Source organism: Falco biarmicus, chromosome 4, assembly GCF_023638135.1.
Source record: "Falco biarmicus isolate bFalBia1 chromosome 4, bFalBia1.pri, whole genome shotgun sequence".
Lineage (NCBI taxonomy): Eukaryota > Metazoa > Chordata > Aves > Falconiformes > Falconidae > Falco > Falco biarmicus.
In genome coordinates, this window is record NC_079291.1 from 28049109 (window position 1) to 28066362 (window position 17254).

General features: G+C 44.5%; 1 protein-coding gene across 1 annotated transcript in view; it reads right to left on the minus strand.

Annotated features, from left to right (window-relative positions):
- VOPP1 (VOPP1 WW domain binding protein) overlaps positions 1-17254 on the minus strand; it is a 65338-nt gene that overhangs the window by 21498 nt on the left and 26586 nt on the right. Inside the window, exon 2 of the mRNA XM_056334896.1 lies at positions 294-352. Within this exon, the coding sequence (XP_056190871.1) occupies positions 294-352 (59 nt within the window). The remainder of the gene's footprint in view (positions 1-293; positions 353-17254) is intronic.

Sequence of the window (17254 nt, forward strand, 5' to 3'; positions counted from 1 at the left end):
CTGAAATAAGAGATGTTTAAGATGCTGCATTTTGGTTTCGATTGGAAAGGTCACCTGGACTGGGTGGTGAAACAAGTCTGTACACTTTTCCTTAATGAGGAGAAAAGGAAAGAGATGGGACGCTGGAAGGAAGGAAAGGAAAGTGTATTGCATCTTCATTTTTAAATTAGAGAAAAGTCTCAGAATCTATAGAAAAAGTATAATCAGCAAAAGAACAACACACTAAGAGCCTATGGAATCTAATTCTCTCTTGAGCACTAGAAAACACAAAACCAAAAGCGATGACTACTTACATATAGTATGTAGGATATAATCCTTCAAAGTACCAGCAATGCTTTTTGGCCTCCGTACACTACAAAGAAAGAAAAACATAGTATTAATGTTTAGGTAACACAATGTACAATTATAAACACAAGCATACAGTATTTATAAATACTCTGAGTATTTAGGAAACGTTTATATTCCTACAGATTCCCCAATCCCGATAGGAACTGACTTCCCAGTTGCTGTTGTCGGCAAATGGCAGCATGCCCTGCCAGGGCTGAGATCCCTCACGGGGGGGCTCTGTCTGTGGGCCCCACAGCTCCCCAGGATTCACCCACAAAGCCAGCACATTCAGTGCTGGCACAGGACCCAGCTGCACGTGTTCCCTGGCAGAACTGCCATCTTAAAAGATAACAGAGAACTTCAGTGATTATAACCACAAACGGGCTCTTAAGAAACCTCCAAGGCATAACCAGTTTGATGACGCTGTGCATATGACTACATCGCAAATTCAATAACATTGAATTTAAGAAGAGAATTATTCATCTTTCTGGAAGTCTCTGGTGCGCAGAGCCAGGCTCAGAGAGCAGCGGAATGGAGAACCCATCCATCCCATCTCCTCTTCCTACAGCTTAGAAATATCTCAAGCGTTCATTAAAGTACTGGGGAGAGGAAACCGCGTTCTGCAGCCCAGGGGTATTGTTCTCTTTTGCAGCTTGCCAGCATCTCCTTGTGAAAGAATGGCAACAGGCACTTTCTCAGCGTGTGTGTGCAGGCATCGTGGGAAGCACACATCATTACAGGCACTGCCAGAGTACAGACGGCAGCTCAGAACAATAGCGGCGCTTAAAAAAAAGAAAACCAGATGTCAAGCCCAAACTCTATATACAACACACAAAATATTTCTGCGTATCCCGCTGACATCGCTAGCATAAAAATGCTGCCTTCATTGCAGACGCAGCTCCAGGAGCTCTGCTGCAAGCTGTATTATCCGATCACATACGGCCAGGGCATTGCAGGACACCCTCTGCAGAGCGGCAAGGAATATTTCGCTGGGGTTTTAGCAACAATTCCCAGCACTGCTCACACCTGACACTCGATGTCGGAGAGCGCTCGGCACAGCGGTGGGTGCTTGGATCATCCTTCATGTTCACTTGGCAGCTCACCTTTAAATAATAGCTCGTATAAGTTTATTAGCCTCCCTGAATCCCAGAATACTGAATGAATCCAGTTAAGACAAAGACAAAGTGTTTTTAGATCCCTGACTCTCACTCCTCATGAATAAGAAAGGCTGCAAGCTCTTTAATGAGCATCTGATGAGCTAAATCACAGACAGATCAATTACAGCCCATGAAGACAAACTGCTATGGATTAAATTGTTAAAAGAGGTATAGGAGATGGAGAGGGGAGGAGGAGGAGGAGGAATGATACTTTTGATGCATGCAATCAGGTCTTTCCACTAGTACAACAGGCTCACACCAGTCTCCAATGTGCACAAGCTTTAGCTTCTGTTGAAAGGACTGGAGCTCTTTTCCTCAGGATAAACACAGCAGAAGCCTCCTTCCCCTCTCAGATCAATGCCACAGCCCAGGCAGTATATGCAGGAGGGCTCAGAGGCTGCTGCTGGAGCAAGTACTGTTCAAAGATCCATCTCCACATTTGCCCTACTCCTTTGCCCCACCCCCCACCCCCCACCCTCACACCTTCAAAGCCTCCAATTTTCCAAGCCTTTCTTCCAAATATTTTCATCAGCTGGCTGTTTCCTCGTCATCTAAAATTAGAAATACACCAAGTTTCTCTCTGTAACACCCTGCAAACACATATGCATTGTAAACCCAGCCTGTCTGCTGCCAAGTCAGTGAAAAATACTTGGGCTCTTCACCTTTGAAGATGCCCTGGCTAAAATCCCTGCTGCCTGCAGGTCGATCCCTTGGGAACCCTCATTTCAGAGTCCGGCTCGGGATGTATGCCGTTCAATGTTTTTCCTTCCTGCTTCTCAACCAATATGAGTCACCATTTACCTCAACAGCCTTAAAGCCTTCGTCAGTCTTGAGCATTTTAATTGATGTTTTCCCAGCAATGTTTCTGAGCACGTGGAGCCTGCATACCCTTTACAAGTGTAAAGCAGACATTTATATTCAGTACTCATTCTGCTCGCCCTTCTCCCCATATTTTGATCTGCTTTACAAGTGCTAAAATGAGTTGGGAAGATTCCTTCTTTCCACAGCTCCCAAGTTGTACCATTTCTGTTTCTGCCTCTTAACAATTCTGTGTTTCAGGAGCCAATATGCTTACTGCTGTCACAGGGGTGGCTCCAGTTTTTGCAATTAACAGTTCCTTCTAGCTTACAGGGCTTAGATACCTGCACTAAAAATCTTTCAGTGCCCAGGCTTTGCTTTTGTATGGGCCCTGGAACAGCAGGTACCAATCCCAATTGTGTTGGTTTTGGGGTTGTTTTTTTTTCATGTTGCAGTGCTATGGACACTGGCATGGCAGTTGTTCAGCTCTCCCACATGGGAATCAGGCAAACAAACAAGCGGACCTCAAAGGCGAGCAGCACAGCCAAATCTGATACCCGTGACACGTCAAACAGATTTGCACGCACAGGGCAAACCGCCGCGGCCTCTGCTCGGTTAAAACTCGTACCGATCTCCATGGCAACTTTATGCCAGTAAACCCCGACATAAAGCAGGCGGCTACTAACCACCGCCTCTGCTGCTGGTTAGCAGACCTTGCAGGAATTCGTTGCTAAGAATAAGACAGGAATGTCACTGCCTCTAAGGATCTGAGTATCTGTAGCACTCAGGTATCAGAGAGATGAACAGTGTAGTCAGGGCACGGATTACTTTTTCCCATCCCACACACATCCTCTGAAGCACACTGTGATCATCCATCTCTTGCCAAGGTACAAGTTATTCTTCTGAGTGGTGTGGGCCCTTCAGTTGAGCTGGTGGAGAGCCATACAAGCGTGAGAGGGGACGCATGCCGCCAGCATGCGGCTCTCATCCCCACAGAGCCTTTGGAGGATGATGTCTTTGCAGTCGTTTGAGGCTATCAAACCCTCAAGAAACCACAGCTGGCAGCACCTCCCTGCAGCCCACAGGACAGAATCACAGGGAAGATCACTCATATTGCTGCAACACAACAGGACCTCAGCCGTCAGGGCTGGTGCCCATGCTGCTAGCTAGGCTGTATTGCAGAGTTTCTAACAAGCAGACAAATGAACATTCATGTCTTCAAAAAGCCATTTCACCCATTCACTAATAGCAAAGTAAGTGTGTTTATGGGTTTTAAACTAAGCTTAGATATGACCCTGCTGATGCTTTCAACTTTTCTAGGAGAAGGACTCTCCCTATTTTGCTTATAAAATTCCTCCTTCTATGTCCTTTAACAATTTGGCACAACTATAAAATACAAATACATGGGTATGTTCATTTTTTTTAATAAATTATGCAGGTCTAATTGGGTGTGCATATGTAATCTTTAGAGATTAGCCAGATGCTCGAATATATTCCTTAAGATTGCATATTTGGAAAGAGAAAAAACACAAGACTTGTGTTTTTGTTTGTTTGTTTTTAAACAAATCAGCATCTGTCTTGTAGCCTGTTTTCTTTGACAGACTGCAGCAACAGAAACTGTAAGCCGTCCTTTTCTGTGGCCTCTAAATTCATTCAGATTTCCTTTAGGACAGGAAATGTGCTCCCTACCACAGATTGAAATTGCAAATGTTAACTGCTGTTAGTCAGAACAATGAGAAAGAGAAGTTACTAAAACATTAACCAAAACCCAGATTTGATCACGCCATAAAATACGGAATGCAAGTACATATGTATGCATATGGTGTGGGGGAAGACAGAGCAGGCAGCCTGCTCACTGAATGTCGGATGGTACTCCACAGATCATTAGTTATGCTTTGCAGGATTTGTAGAAATACTATCTCTAACAGGAATATCCTCCACATTGCACATCATTATCTCTCAGTCCACAAGACAATAAAAAGAAAACAGATCTGATCAATTAATTACTCTTTGTAATTAAGGGAGCAGTGGACTCATGCCCAGTGTTTTAATTGGAGGTTTGGAAATTAATAATAAAAACAGTAAAAAACAATTACAGCCCCATCTGTAGAGAGTAAATACTTTCCAGTACGAGTACAGTCCATTTTTGTTACGGGTGCCAGTGAAAAAAGCAGCATGCTGTGGATGGATGTGTTTGTGGAGGGGAGGGGGAGGGCGATTGCTATCTGTATGCTGAAGGGACACTGAGTGAGTTTGTGGCATCTGCTCAAAGCCAGATTCTGTAGGAGGCACAGGTCTGCTATCAATCACAAAGTCAATGAAACCCTATCAGTTATGAGCAACCGAGGGTGAGGCTTGCTCTTTATAACTAGACAAAAAGCCAGATGCTACATGCAATTTCCACTGCATATTACAATTACAAGGATCCAAATCAGTAGATTCAGAAGGAAAAAGCAGGTATTTAACAGCGGCCTGCCATACTGATATGACAGAAACGGCCCACAGTGTCTGTTACCTCCGATTCAGCTGGGTACATGCTATACACTAGAAGGATGCAAGGTGGTCCAAATCCCATTCTTGTGGCTACAGTCTCTGAGCCTCTGCTAGGATTAATTCATAGATGAACATGAAAAAAGAATTAAAAGTGTCTAAGACACAGAACAAGACCTCATCGTCTCTAAGCATCACACAATCCTATTCCAACATACCTAGAACTCAGTCTTCCACATAGCTAGATCAAAACAGTAACTGAGGAAACAGGAAGGACAAAGCCTTTCTGACCATATGGCTCCACAACATCCGAGGAACAAGTGGCTATGCCTGCTGCCTCTGTTACAGAAGGCCTCTTGAAAAACTCACCCACACAGGTCTTTAGATTCATTGGTCACTGCACAGGGCAAGTACCTGCTGAAGTCCAGACAAAAGGATGGGACAGTCAACAGTGCAACTCCAGACTAAATAATCAGTTCCAGAAAGCACATTGTTGGCTAGGGATCACAATGTTTTATGGGATCTGATCTTTAAAATTGTATCAGCTTTCAGAACACCATCCATTTCAGTGCCTAGACAAGAGCCAAGTGTTATTAGATATAAGCTGCTTGTTAGATAAGGTGCACTGAAATCAGAAGAACTTCTACATGCTGAAAGTTTGAAAGATTGAGTTCACAGAGACAAGAATACGAGCATACTACTCTCCCATAGCCAAGAAAAGGGCAAAATATCATCCATTAGAGAAAGAGACAACATATACCAAAAGTGAAAAGTGCAGCCTAAGGGTGAAAACAATTTACTAGAGAAAATACACTTTGTTTTAGCCTTGCCAGAATCCATCAAAATTCATCTGTGCTTCTTCCCTGGTGATGCTAACAGCCGAGGGTAAAAGCAGTCCATCTCTGAACTGCTCTAAGAAACTGAGCTCACAAGACATGTTATCAGCAATTTCAACAAATATTATTGTCACAAAAGACAGAAGCAACTCTTAATAACAACCAGAACCACATTAAGGTATTTTCATTTACTAAGGTAACCAGGAAACAGTAGGAAACTCTCATATGAAAGGATGCTGATCCTCTACCAAGCTTTCGCTCCCATGTGACAGTAAACAGAACAAATACTGTTCCAGATATACAGCTGCTTCATTAAGACCAAGATTACTAAGTGATGTAACTCGTAGTATAAAGAAAGATTTCCATATATTTTAGAAGGAGTTATTTCTGGCCAGTCTTTTGGGTTGTTCTCTAAGAATGGGGGAAGTATTTCCCATACAGTATTCTTAAAAGATGCAACTTTTCCTCCTTGAATTAATCAGTCTGTGCTTTGCAACAGTAAAAAATTTCAGCAGAAGTAGCTAATTCTTATTAGTCCTTCTGCTGCCCAGTGCACACTCATTAATTGTCATATTTTTATTTAGAATTAATGTGGGTTTAGCATTAGACAGCCTCCCATCATAAAGCATTACTTTACATTTAGATCTATTAACCTTTCCCACAAAAGAAATACAAACATCACTTGCATGCAATTTCATTTCAGAAGCCTGGCTTTTTTTTTTTTTTTTTTTTTTCGCCCTGTTATGCAGTAAATTGCAAATGCACTTCAGTCCTTAAGTGATACAATTTCAACTGGATGTGATCCTTTTATCAGTATCCGAGGGGGAAAAAAATAAAAAAAGGAAGAATAGAAAGGCAAGGCAAGAGACCCTCACTTCGCAGAGCCCCCAGGCTCTCACAGACCAGGCGCGGGCTGCGCCCCTCCCGCCCCGGCCCCGCCCTGGCGTCAGCACCGCGGACAGCGCCCGCGCCCCCCCCCCCCCCGACTGCCCAGCAACCTGCCCCCGCGAGCCCCCCCCTCCCCCCCCGACTGCCCAGCAACCTGCCCCCGCGAGCCCCCCCTCCCCCCCCGACTGCCCAGCAACCTGCCCCCGCGAACCCCCCCTCCCCCCCCGACTGCCCAGCAACCTGCCCCCGCGAGCCCCCCCTCCCCCCCCCCGACTGCCCAGCAACCTGCCCCCGCGAGCCCCCCCTCCCCCCCCCCCGACTGCCCAGCAACCTGCCCCCGCGAGCCCCCCCCTCCCCCCCCCCGACTGCCCAGCAACCTGCCCCCGCGAGCCCCCCCTCCCCCCCCCCCCGACTGCCCAGCAACCTGCCCCCGCGAGCCCCCCCTCCCCCCCCCCCCGACTGCCCAGCAACCTGCCCCCGCGAGCCCCCCCTCCCCCCCCCCCCGACTGCCCAGCCCCCGGCCCAGCAACCTGCCCCTGTGAGCCTTCCCCCGCCCCACAGCACAACCCCTGGCCCAGCCACATGCAGCTGTGATCCCCCCCACTGCACAGCTGGCTACCACGACAAACCGCTGGCGTAAAACCTCACCCACACCCATCGCATCACGCTCCTGTGCGCACAGCAGTTACACCTACCAAAGAGCTCATTGCATCTGTGAGCACTAACATGAGAAATTATCAACAATTACAGAGTATCTCAAGTTGGAAGGGACCCATAAGGATCATTGAGTGCAACTCCCTGCCCCTCACAGGACAAGCTAACTCTAAGTCACATGACTAAGAGCATCATCCAGATGCTCCTTGAACTCTGACAGGCTTGGTGCCATGAGCATTTCCCTGGGGAGCCTGTTCCAGTGACTGACAACTCTCAGCGAAGAGTCTTCTCCTAATGTCCAGTCTAAACTTCCCCTGACCCAGCTTAAACCCATTTCCTCCTGTCCAGAGAGAGGAGATCAGCACATCCCCCTCCGCTGCCTCCTTTGAAGTTGTTGACTGCGATGCGGTCACCCTTCAGCCTTCTCCAAGCTGAAGAAGCCAAATGACCTCAGCCACTCCTCCTAAGTCTTGCCCTCAAGGCCTTTCACCATCTTGACTGTCCTCCTCTGGACACACTCTAATGGTCTGATGTTCTTCTAATATTGAGGCACCCAAAACTGCACACAATACTCAATGTGGGGTTGCACCAGCGTGGTGCAGAGTGGGACAGTCACCTCTTCTAGCTAGCTATGCTGTGCTAGTTGGTCCTTTTGGCTGCCAGGGCATGTTGTTGACTCACATTCAACTTGCCATCAACCCAAACCCTCACTGACTGCCTTGGATGGAACAACTGTACTGAATCTTCTTCAAACTGTTTGGGACACCACAGTTACAATAGTTATTGTAGTTACATGAAATATCCAGCTTGGATCTACATGAGAACATCAAGCCAGATGCTCATGAAAGTGCCAAGAGATGCTCGGTACCAGAGACGGTCAGGACTTGCTTTAGCTTCTTATTTCTACACACATCAACTCAGCAACATTTGCACAAATGTAAAAGCTGGGTTTTGGTTTTTTGTTGTTGGTTGTTTGGGGTTTTTTTTTGGTTTTGTTTTTTCACACATCTTCCTGGTGGAACTGGCCTTACACTGAAAGTTCTAATGCCAGATCTGCAAGAAAGCATGAGGCGTGCCACATATTGAAAGCATTTTCACCCAAGAAAAGCAAAAAAAGATTCAACATTCCACTGGAGTCTCTGCAGCTTCAAGGGGGTAGTGGGAGACTTTTTTGTTCCAACTGGAAGGAAACTGATGTAATATTTTCCCAAGTCTGCTAGAAGTGCTTCATGTGTTTCAAATGGTACTAGGCAGGTTCCACAGCTCCAAAATTGAATTTAGCTTCTGCAATTACTACGTTTCCTTTTATACATGCATGAGAAACAAAGCCAAGGTTATTACTTGCATTCTTTAGCTACAGAACAAGTCGTAAGTCACCTTATAAAACAACCCATAAAGTAGGGTGCATGGGGGCAAGGGATTATTTGTCAGGAATTGAAAGGAAGACCACGCCAAGAGTGAGGATACGCACTGTTGCCAGCCTCAGTCTCTTTAAAAACTGAACAAAACAAATACACTTGTTTTTACCAGCAAAAAGATTTAGCAACACCGTAATTTTACTTTTAAGCCTCTAATGAACACAGGTAACGCTGGAAGTGTCACCATCAAGACATAGATACCAAACTTTCTTTCCTTTGACTAAGAACTGGAAGCTTGGTTCATCTTCAGCCTTGACCCTAGGTAGGCACTTACGCCTCGCAGGAATTGTTACTATCTAGAGTACTATTAAGAGCAAAGTCTAGATTTGGGTTCCCCCATTTTCATCTAAAACATGCCGGTGTTCGCTCCCTTCATTTCATGCTGAACTGGCAAATTTGCCCATTTCCTATGTACATTTCATTCTTCTGCTTTACCACCCCAAGAATGAAAACAGCCTTTAAATTACCTAGTGCTTAAATCCTCAGGGGCTGCCTTTCATCTCCCATAATAAAAAAAAAAAAACAAAGCAAAGAAAGACTGAGCAAAGGAAGATGGATTCAGAACTCAATTTTCTCAGTCACTTGCAGCATAGACAAGATTGAGCCAGTAACAGTGTTGTGCTACAGAAGCTGGTTAGTTAAGCTATGACAGCCCATCGAAGGCTGCAGGAAAATAAGATTTCTTTGATGGTCACCAGGGCTCAGGGCAGTTGCTTTGGGAGTTCCTGGGCTTTGTTCTGCTGATGTTATGCATCCCCCACATGCTCATTCATTCCACAGAGAGAGCTGACAGGACAAAGTGCAGCTGCATAATCACAGCAACTCTCACTCCCCTCCCTACTACCCTTTTTTTTCATTCTTGACATTTAATACAGTGATGCGCACTAGCCTCAGATCCTTCTTATGAGGAGTCATTGGAAAACAAAATACTTTTTTTATTCAAGTAAGACTTCTGCCTTTTCAGTTTTCTCGAGATATGTATTGCAAAACTGCAAATACTGGATGAAAATCCTTTAGCTTTGAAGTCCTGAAAACATCTGTAACACTGAAGGCAGCAACTATTCAGTCTCAAGAAACAAGATGCAGAGCCCACGACCAATCACACACCTAGTGCAGGGAACAAAAGAAATCGATGATAACGAAATACCATCTACGTGCTGTTCGCCTGGAAGGTATGCAAGGCCAAGGCAAGTTGTTGCGTTCAAGAGGTTATTCCAGAAAACCACCATGTTTAGTGTTAAGTTATTTTTAGGAAAATATGTTCATTTTAAATCAGATTACACATCATATGTGTATTAAATGAGCATCTCAATACAGTCAAAATTAAAGAGGTTACCTTGGAAACATCCCGATATTTGAAAACCATTTTCTAAAAAAAAAAAAAAAAAAACAAAACCAAAAACCCAGCAAGTCAGAATGCAGGTACTTCTTTGAGCAGAAGCATTTACTTCAACACTCTGCTGGGGGAAGCTTTGTTCTTGGTCAGCTCTTACCTGCTTAACAGTGAACTGTCAGATGCTTACCTACAGCTACTTCTATTAACAGCCATCATTACTGTGTCCTTCACATCCTCACGAGGCACCTCAGTCTCTCAAGGGAAAAGCACAGATGTACAATTTATGGTACAGGTCCAATCTGGTTTAATGACCAGACTAAGACGGGAGAAACAGCCCTAAAGGAAACTTCAGTTCATTTGCTCCAGCTATATTAGAATTACTACCTTTAAGTAAATGCACATAGTAACACAGCAAAGGTGAACACAGTCTGGTCTGCAAGGCTAGCTCAATGAACAGGGCTGCGATACTGTGAATATTAGAATGCCAAAATATGATCATCTCCATGTTCCAGTCCAGAAAACTGTTCATGTTGGGATTCAGTTCCTGGAATTTATAGGTTTGGGTTCATCGAGGCTAATAATCAGGTTTTTCTATTCTTGCTCACTTCTATTAAAATTCCTGTTGATTGGCAGCAAACACATCTCTCGGGCCAAAACTCTCCTCAAAGATGCAGCAGAAGAGTCTGACAGAGCATAATTTTTATTTGTTTAACAAGTCAATTCAAGCTCTCAGGGAGATGCTCTACTGTGGCTTTTGGGCAGACGCTCCCCAGGTAGACTGAAACATCAATGCCTTTTAAATTAAACTAAGAACCTAAACTGACTCCTGCTCAGAGTGTCTAATGCGTCACCACAGTGATAACACACAATTACCAAATTCCAGTGAGACAAATCCAACAGCTGTACCTCACAACTACTTATTTGAGCAGGAAGAAATACTAATCATTTGCCCTTGGATTATTTCCCATGAAAGGACTAGAATAGCAAACAAGTAGTCAACCCTTTCTGGCAAGTAACAGTGTTTCCTAACAGCAAAGCATTTTTCCAAATGAAGTAGCTTCCTATGTAAGACTGTAACATTTGCTTTTCTTCTGTTACAAGCCTGAATGTACCTAAACAATAAACTCCAGTATCCCCATTTATCAAGTGTTAACTATTTTACTAAGAGTGTGGAAAAATCCCTTCTCTAAATCAAAATCATACCAGCATTTGGAATTTTTCTAAAAGAATAGTTTCCTTGCTTTGAGTGATCACTGAGTTTTTCCACATTCAAAACAGCTTTCTGGAAGGAGGGAGGAAAAGAAAACATATTTAACAAAATATCTATAACTTGTTCCAAAGATGACTGTCTAGATAGAGATACTGGATACACAATAACCAGACAAATTCAAATAATCTCTTGGTATAGGAGTCATGTCTTGGCTCACACTGCCTTTCAGCCCTCAAACCACCCACTTCACAACTTGATCAGGGGCGTGCTGGACGTAGGTGGGTTTTTATATGCCTCCTCTCTTGTTCAATCAGTGCATGCTCCTTGCTCAAACATCCATCCATATACCTGGATTTCATTGGGACCCCATCAAGCTTTCAGCTTTCTCTAATAGTTAACTAGGAAACCTGCACTGTATCACTGTTGGATGCCTAGTCACCACTCTTGCAGTCTGTGGTTCACCTGAGCTTGTATTCTTCTTTATTCCTGCTTGCAGATGACAGATCATATTCATGTGCAGGGAAGTTACTTGACAAGACACACAAAGAAGTTGAGATGCTGCAATGAACTCCTCTCTTCCCTTTGACACAGACTACACAGACATCAAAAATCTCTTTACTAAGGTTATTAATTCAGAAAGAATATCTGAGGTGACCTCACGGATGTTCTGCAACTGAGAACTGAAAGAGTGAGATGAGGTATAAATGAAACATTCACTCTCCATTCACATGTGGTCTACACTCCAGAAAAGCTCAAGATCCCTGCCTGGAGGTATTGTGACCGATGGATAGTAGCATGAGATATGGCCATACATGTTTAATTTATGAACCTAGCAGCTCGAAAATTATTCAACTAGACTGAAAGTGCTGAGAATTTTAATAGTGCCTGCCCACATTAACAGATGGAAATAGCAGCAACAGTTCAGAAACAAGCACAGACACACTCACATATTTGGTCAGCATTGACAGTGTTGCATAAATTGAACTTTTGGAGACAAGTCAATCCCCCATGCAAGCAGTGGGCACCTCCAGAGGTATCAAGGGCACTGCTCCTTCCTCCACAGGATACGGCTTGGCTTGCTGCCCCTCTCTTCACAGACCTGTCAGCTGCTCATGGGTTCATCCCAGAGGGGAAACAGCACTGCAGAACGAAGACATAAAGCAGCATCACGGTTCCTATGTTTTTCCAGAGCAGTTCTGTGCAGACAAAGGGCCCTTTAGCTTGTAACCACAAATGTAAACTCATGGATGGGAGAAAGGAATGGAACAGGAGCAGCAGGACAGAGAAGCAAGCAAGAGAATGATGTATCCAAGACAACCGGCAAGATGAGAAGTGGAATAAAATCTGGGGCTAATTCTTCTTTCACCACAGTGCATGACAGCTGGAGTTAGCAGGTAAGAAGTGAAGAACCAAACCAGAATCATTCCAAGTCATCTCCTGCGACCCCACAGGTGTAGTTTTCAGGATGTGGATTATCCAGAAGGACATCAGACCACGGTCAGATCACCTCCCCTCCCCTCCCTTCTGCTGCTCAGAAACAAAATCATCAGGCAGCAGAAGAGGCTAACTGGAATAAATAGCACTGACTCTGAGCCACAGTCAAGGCTTCTTTCCAGCACTTTTCCAAACAGGCTTCAGAGGTCAGAAACCAACAGGGTGACAGCCAAAGAAATCACAGAGGCAGCCTCTGAATGACAGGCCACTGTATCAGAATGACAGCATCTCATGAAAGGTATTGGTGAAGAGACGATTCCACCAGCTTTGTCATTTTTATACTGCAGACAGATGGCTCATGCATCTCCTCCATGCAAGGCAGCAGTTCTCATTTTTCACCTACAACTGAGTTTCAAACCAGGAGCCCTTTCTGACACAGAAGCATGATGCCATGAACTAGCTACAGCTCCTCATGCCAGCCCAGGGCACAAATCTCATTACCACCTTCCCACGGTGCAAGGCAAAAAAACCCAACAAACCAAAACCCACCAAACCACAAAAAACCCACCCCTTTGTTTTGTCGTATGCTTAGCCTCCTGAGCCTCTAATCTGGGAAAGGAAAAGCCTGGCACCTCACCATCAAGAAGCTGTTCACATTTGCCATGACATTGTTCTTTTTTCATTGAAAAAGATGAAAACTTTGAACATTTTAAATGCAGTGGTGCCAACTCATGTCAATAAAGCTATGTTTCTCTAAAGCAGCAGCAATGTTTACCCCAGTTTACAGACTCGCAAATCACACAGCAGATACCAAGTAAAGCCTCACTCCTTGAAATACGTGACTAGGACTCCATAGATGAAGAGGACCCTGTGTTACTAGTCACAGTAACGAAGCTCAGTATATGCACAAGTTTGGAAGAGGTCTGGCTTTGCCAACTAGGTACAGGAAACTACCTCCCTTATTCATTTCCACTCAAATCCAGAAATACACCAACACATTTTCAACATTTTTAAAGGAACGGCTACAGATTCCCAGTGGTATGCATTTTTCTAAAATTATGTCCAGCCTAAGGAACGGATGTCTGGCCATGAGTTGGATCACATAAACCCACAAAAGAACTGGACCACCTCTGTCTTCAGTTAAAGGAAAAAAAGCATTCTTGCTACATTTCTTGCGAAATTGCTTTAAAAGAAAAAAGCAAACAATACACTTATGTCTGGTTCCTACAGTTGCCTAATGGCAAGGCTTTTAAGGATCATAGTCTTGTATTCTCAGAAAGGGTAATGCTTCAGGATGGTCTTCCTTTCATTCACTCTTGCATTCACCATGTATTTAGTCAGCATGTTAAAAAAGCCGCAGATGAAGCGAAAACCCCATTTCCCCCCCTCAGTGACCCTTTCAGCTGCTGTTTCTCACTAGGTTTCACACGTTGAGACAACATCCTAACTCCTTGTGAGGGACATGAATTCCAGGTGCTCAAAAAGCACCACCACCAAACACTGGGGCATCCACTCTCACTCAGCATCACCCCCCCATGTCCCCACTCGCACCCGCAGCCACCTGGTGTGGTGGGGGAAGGAGCAGAGCAGGAGCCTGAACCCCTTTGGTACCAGGGCAAGATGCCAGCTCAGGGATCCACACTGGCCTTTCACTTTAAAGTGCGGTCTCTGCCTTGTCATTCCTGATGCAGGATCATGCAACTTCTGGGAAGCAATCTAAGCCATTGGACTATTAAAGGGTACTTAAGAAACCCTGTTTTACAATCATCCTCCTAAGCTTTCTTAGCTTGATTTTAGAGCCTCATCTAATAACTGCTGAACAGAGCGGCTGCCATGGATTTAGGTGTCTGGATAGGAGCATAAAGCATAAATAAAACAGAAAATTGCTTTGGTGCCACCAACCCTTACGAAAGACTAGGCAGATGCTACTAACAGTAGGACTTCTAAAGGAGAGGGCTGACTGTGGAAGGTGCTGGTTACTTCACCATGTGCCAAGGTGCCACTAAAACCCCAGAAAGTCATACCAGCAACCAGACTGAGGGCCCCAACGTAACACTGAATAAACTGCAAGGCTGCCCTCAGTACTATTTGTTTTATGGATGCTTTTGTTTGACAGGGGCTTTTTTTAATTAAAAACAAAAAGTCAGCCTCTTGGGGGATCTATTTTCCTTTCCTCTTCTGACTTCAGCACAAACACACTAGAAAAATTATAGCCACAGTACAAATAAAAATAGCTGAAGAACTTGCAGCTGTTGTTAATTTCCCAAGTATTCAACATTGCCCATTTAATGATGGAACAATATGCTCCAGCTTCAGACCTGGCACAAGGCTATCTGAGCGGGAGGCAGATACTTCAGCTCGTGTGAATGCCGAAGGCAAGTCAACGACTACAGCAAGCAGAGAAAGGGCAGGAGGACAACACGATGTGGACCACTGGACGTCCACACCAAATGTTTTCTCCTGCATTTTCTTTCTCATTTAAAATTATTAGTTGACTCAACAGCTGACTAGATCAGGCTTGCAGACTTACTAACACATATAGCAGGAAAAAAACGTGCTTAATAAAAATTCATGAAGTAGAAAACATTTTTACAGCTGAAGAGCTGATTTTTCTTTCTATTTTAAGTATCGAGTGTTTCTGGTGTGGAATGCATTACACAGAGAGGGTTTGCTTGCTTATCTCCCTGAATAAAGTCTTTAACTAATTTTTCTATATCTGGACGAGTGGATTTCCCTAGTTTAGTACAGAACAAGGTAATAAAGTACTTGGTATTTCATAGGGAACAGAAATGAAACAGAACATGCCTCTTAAGCTTTGCCAAGGAGAATTGAAAAACTAAAACCACATTTAAAAACACTTCTGAAGCCCTGAAGTCAGATGCAGCAGAAACGTTTATTTAGTTACATCACTTGCAGCTCTATCTTCCGTTGCTAAGTATCTTCTCATGCTAACCCGCTTACAAACTAGACTGAGCAGAATTAGTAGAGAGACAATGCTTATAAATTCACACACAACATCCATGAGTAGTGATGAAGCACCAATGAAAAATTAAGACAGGTACAGAAGTAAAATTCAAAGGCTCAGAAGTGGCAGGAAAACTGGGAAACTTGGCTATAACTGGAAATGCAGAGCTTCTATCTCTATTGGGCATCACTCGCCTCATTCCCATGCATAAAAGCACAGCTAGAGGTCATAAAGCCAGAGCATTCAGCAGGTAATATTGAGTGGGAAAAAAACTTCTGTTCTCCTCTTGTTAAGGGCCCACTGGCAGAGTGCAATTGAAAACACGCTAAGTAACAGTTTTAAAGGGGGCGAAACTTTAAAAAAAGTCAAAGCTTGCAACATTGCCAAGGCCCCCTATTATGGTCAGATACAATTTTAATCTACTGCAGGGAGGAAGAAAAAAAAAATATTGAAAAAGGCCCCAACAACCCAGTTTTCAGTGAGACTTCCCCGCTGCTGTCCAAGGCAAGCACTGCTGTCCTTCCTTGTGAACGCAAAGGCTCGATCCAACACTCAATGGATCATCAGACTAGTTCAGACCTCCCTCTAACATCAAATAAACAGCCTGATGAACATGATTGAGATGAGGGAGAAGATGGGTTGATTGTGTTTAAAACCAGATGTAAAGAACAGTTTTACACACAGCCCAGTGTGTTCCTGCAGTAAAGAACAGGATGAGTTCAAACCAAAGGCAACCGATGGCACTGATGTGGCGAACCGCATCACTGCTGAGCGCCTAAGGGCAAGCAGAGCATGCAGGCACTGCCAACAGCACTGTGCTCCTGCCCTCAGCCCCAGAGCGAAGAACAGCAGCCAGGCTAGATCCCGGGGAATCTTCTGCCAAGGGACAAAGCAATGGCGAGAGCCATGGAGAGCTGCTGGAGACTGTTCAGTCTCCAGCCATCCGTCAGGCTTCTGGGCTCTCCCTGACCTCATCCTGCTTGTCGAAGGTGTCTTGGGTCCTTCCTGCTCCCTTCCTCTTGCTGCTTAACTGAGCAAAGCCATATCCTCTATTGTCTACAGAGACATCAGTAATACGGCTGAACTCATTAGTCATGTTAGATTAATTGTTCTGGCTGTCCACAGCTTGCTCCCTGCATGCACGTCTGCTCCTGTGACAGAAGATGCTTGTACATATTAGGTCACATCACAGGATACTAAATATATCAAGGCACAGAGACACCTATCCAGCCAGGTAAAGACCTATAGGCTATAGTCCCCAGTGCTAAAAGACCGGGCTTTCATGGTTTGAGGCCGACATGGCTGCTACCCGGCACTCTCAGACAGGGCCCATGCAGTACATATTCCTCCAAAAAGATACCAGCTTGCTGAAACATTTCATTTTCTCTCCAAAGAAAGAAACTAGACCTCAGAAGTGATTTTATGCAGCTTTTAAATTTAGTATGAGAGCTACCAATAATGTAAGCAACCGCCTGTGCGACAGAGCAATTGCGGAACTAGGTAAAACAAGATGAACAAAGAAAATAGAGGCGACATCTCCACAGAGACTTGCACACCTGGCATCACAGCAATGCTCTTGCATACACTGCAACGTGAAGGTGATGCATGGGAGGGGCGAAACCAGACCCTGGTCATCACTGAGCTCCAACAACCCGCTTAATACAGACATTTCAGAAGGAGAATTCAACTGGTATTACACTGATACCAACGGACCCTAAATATGCACACGCAAGCAGTATCT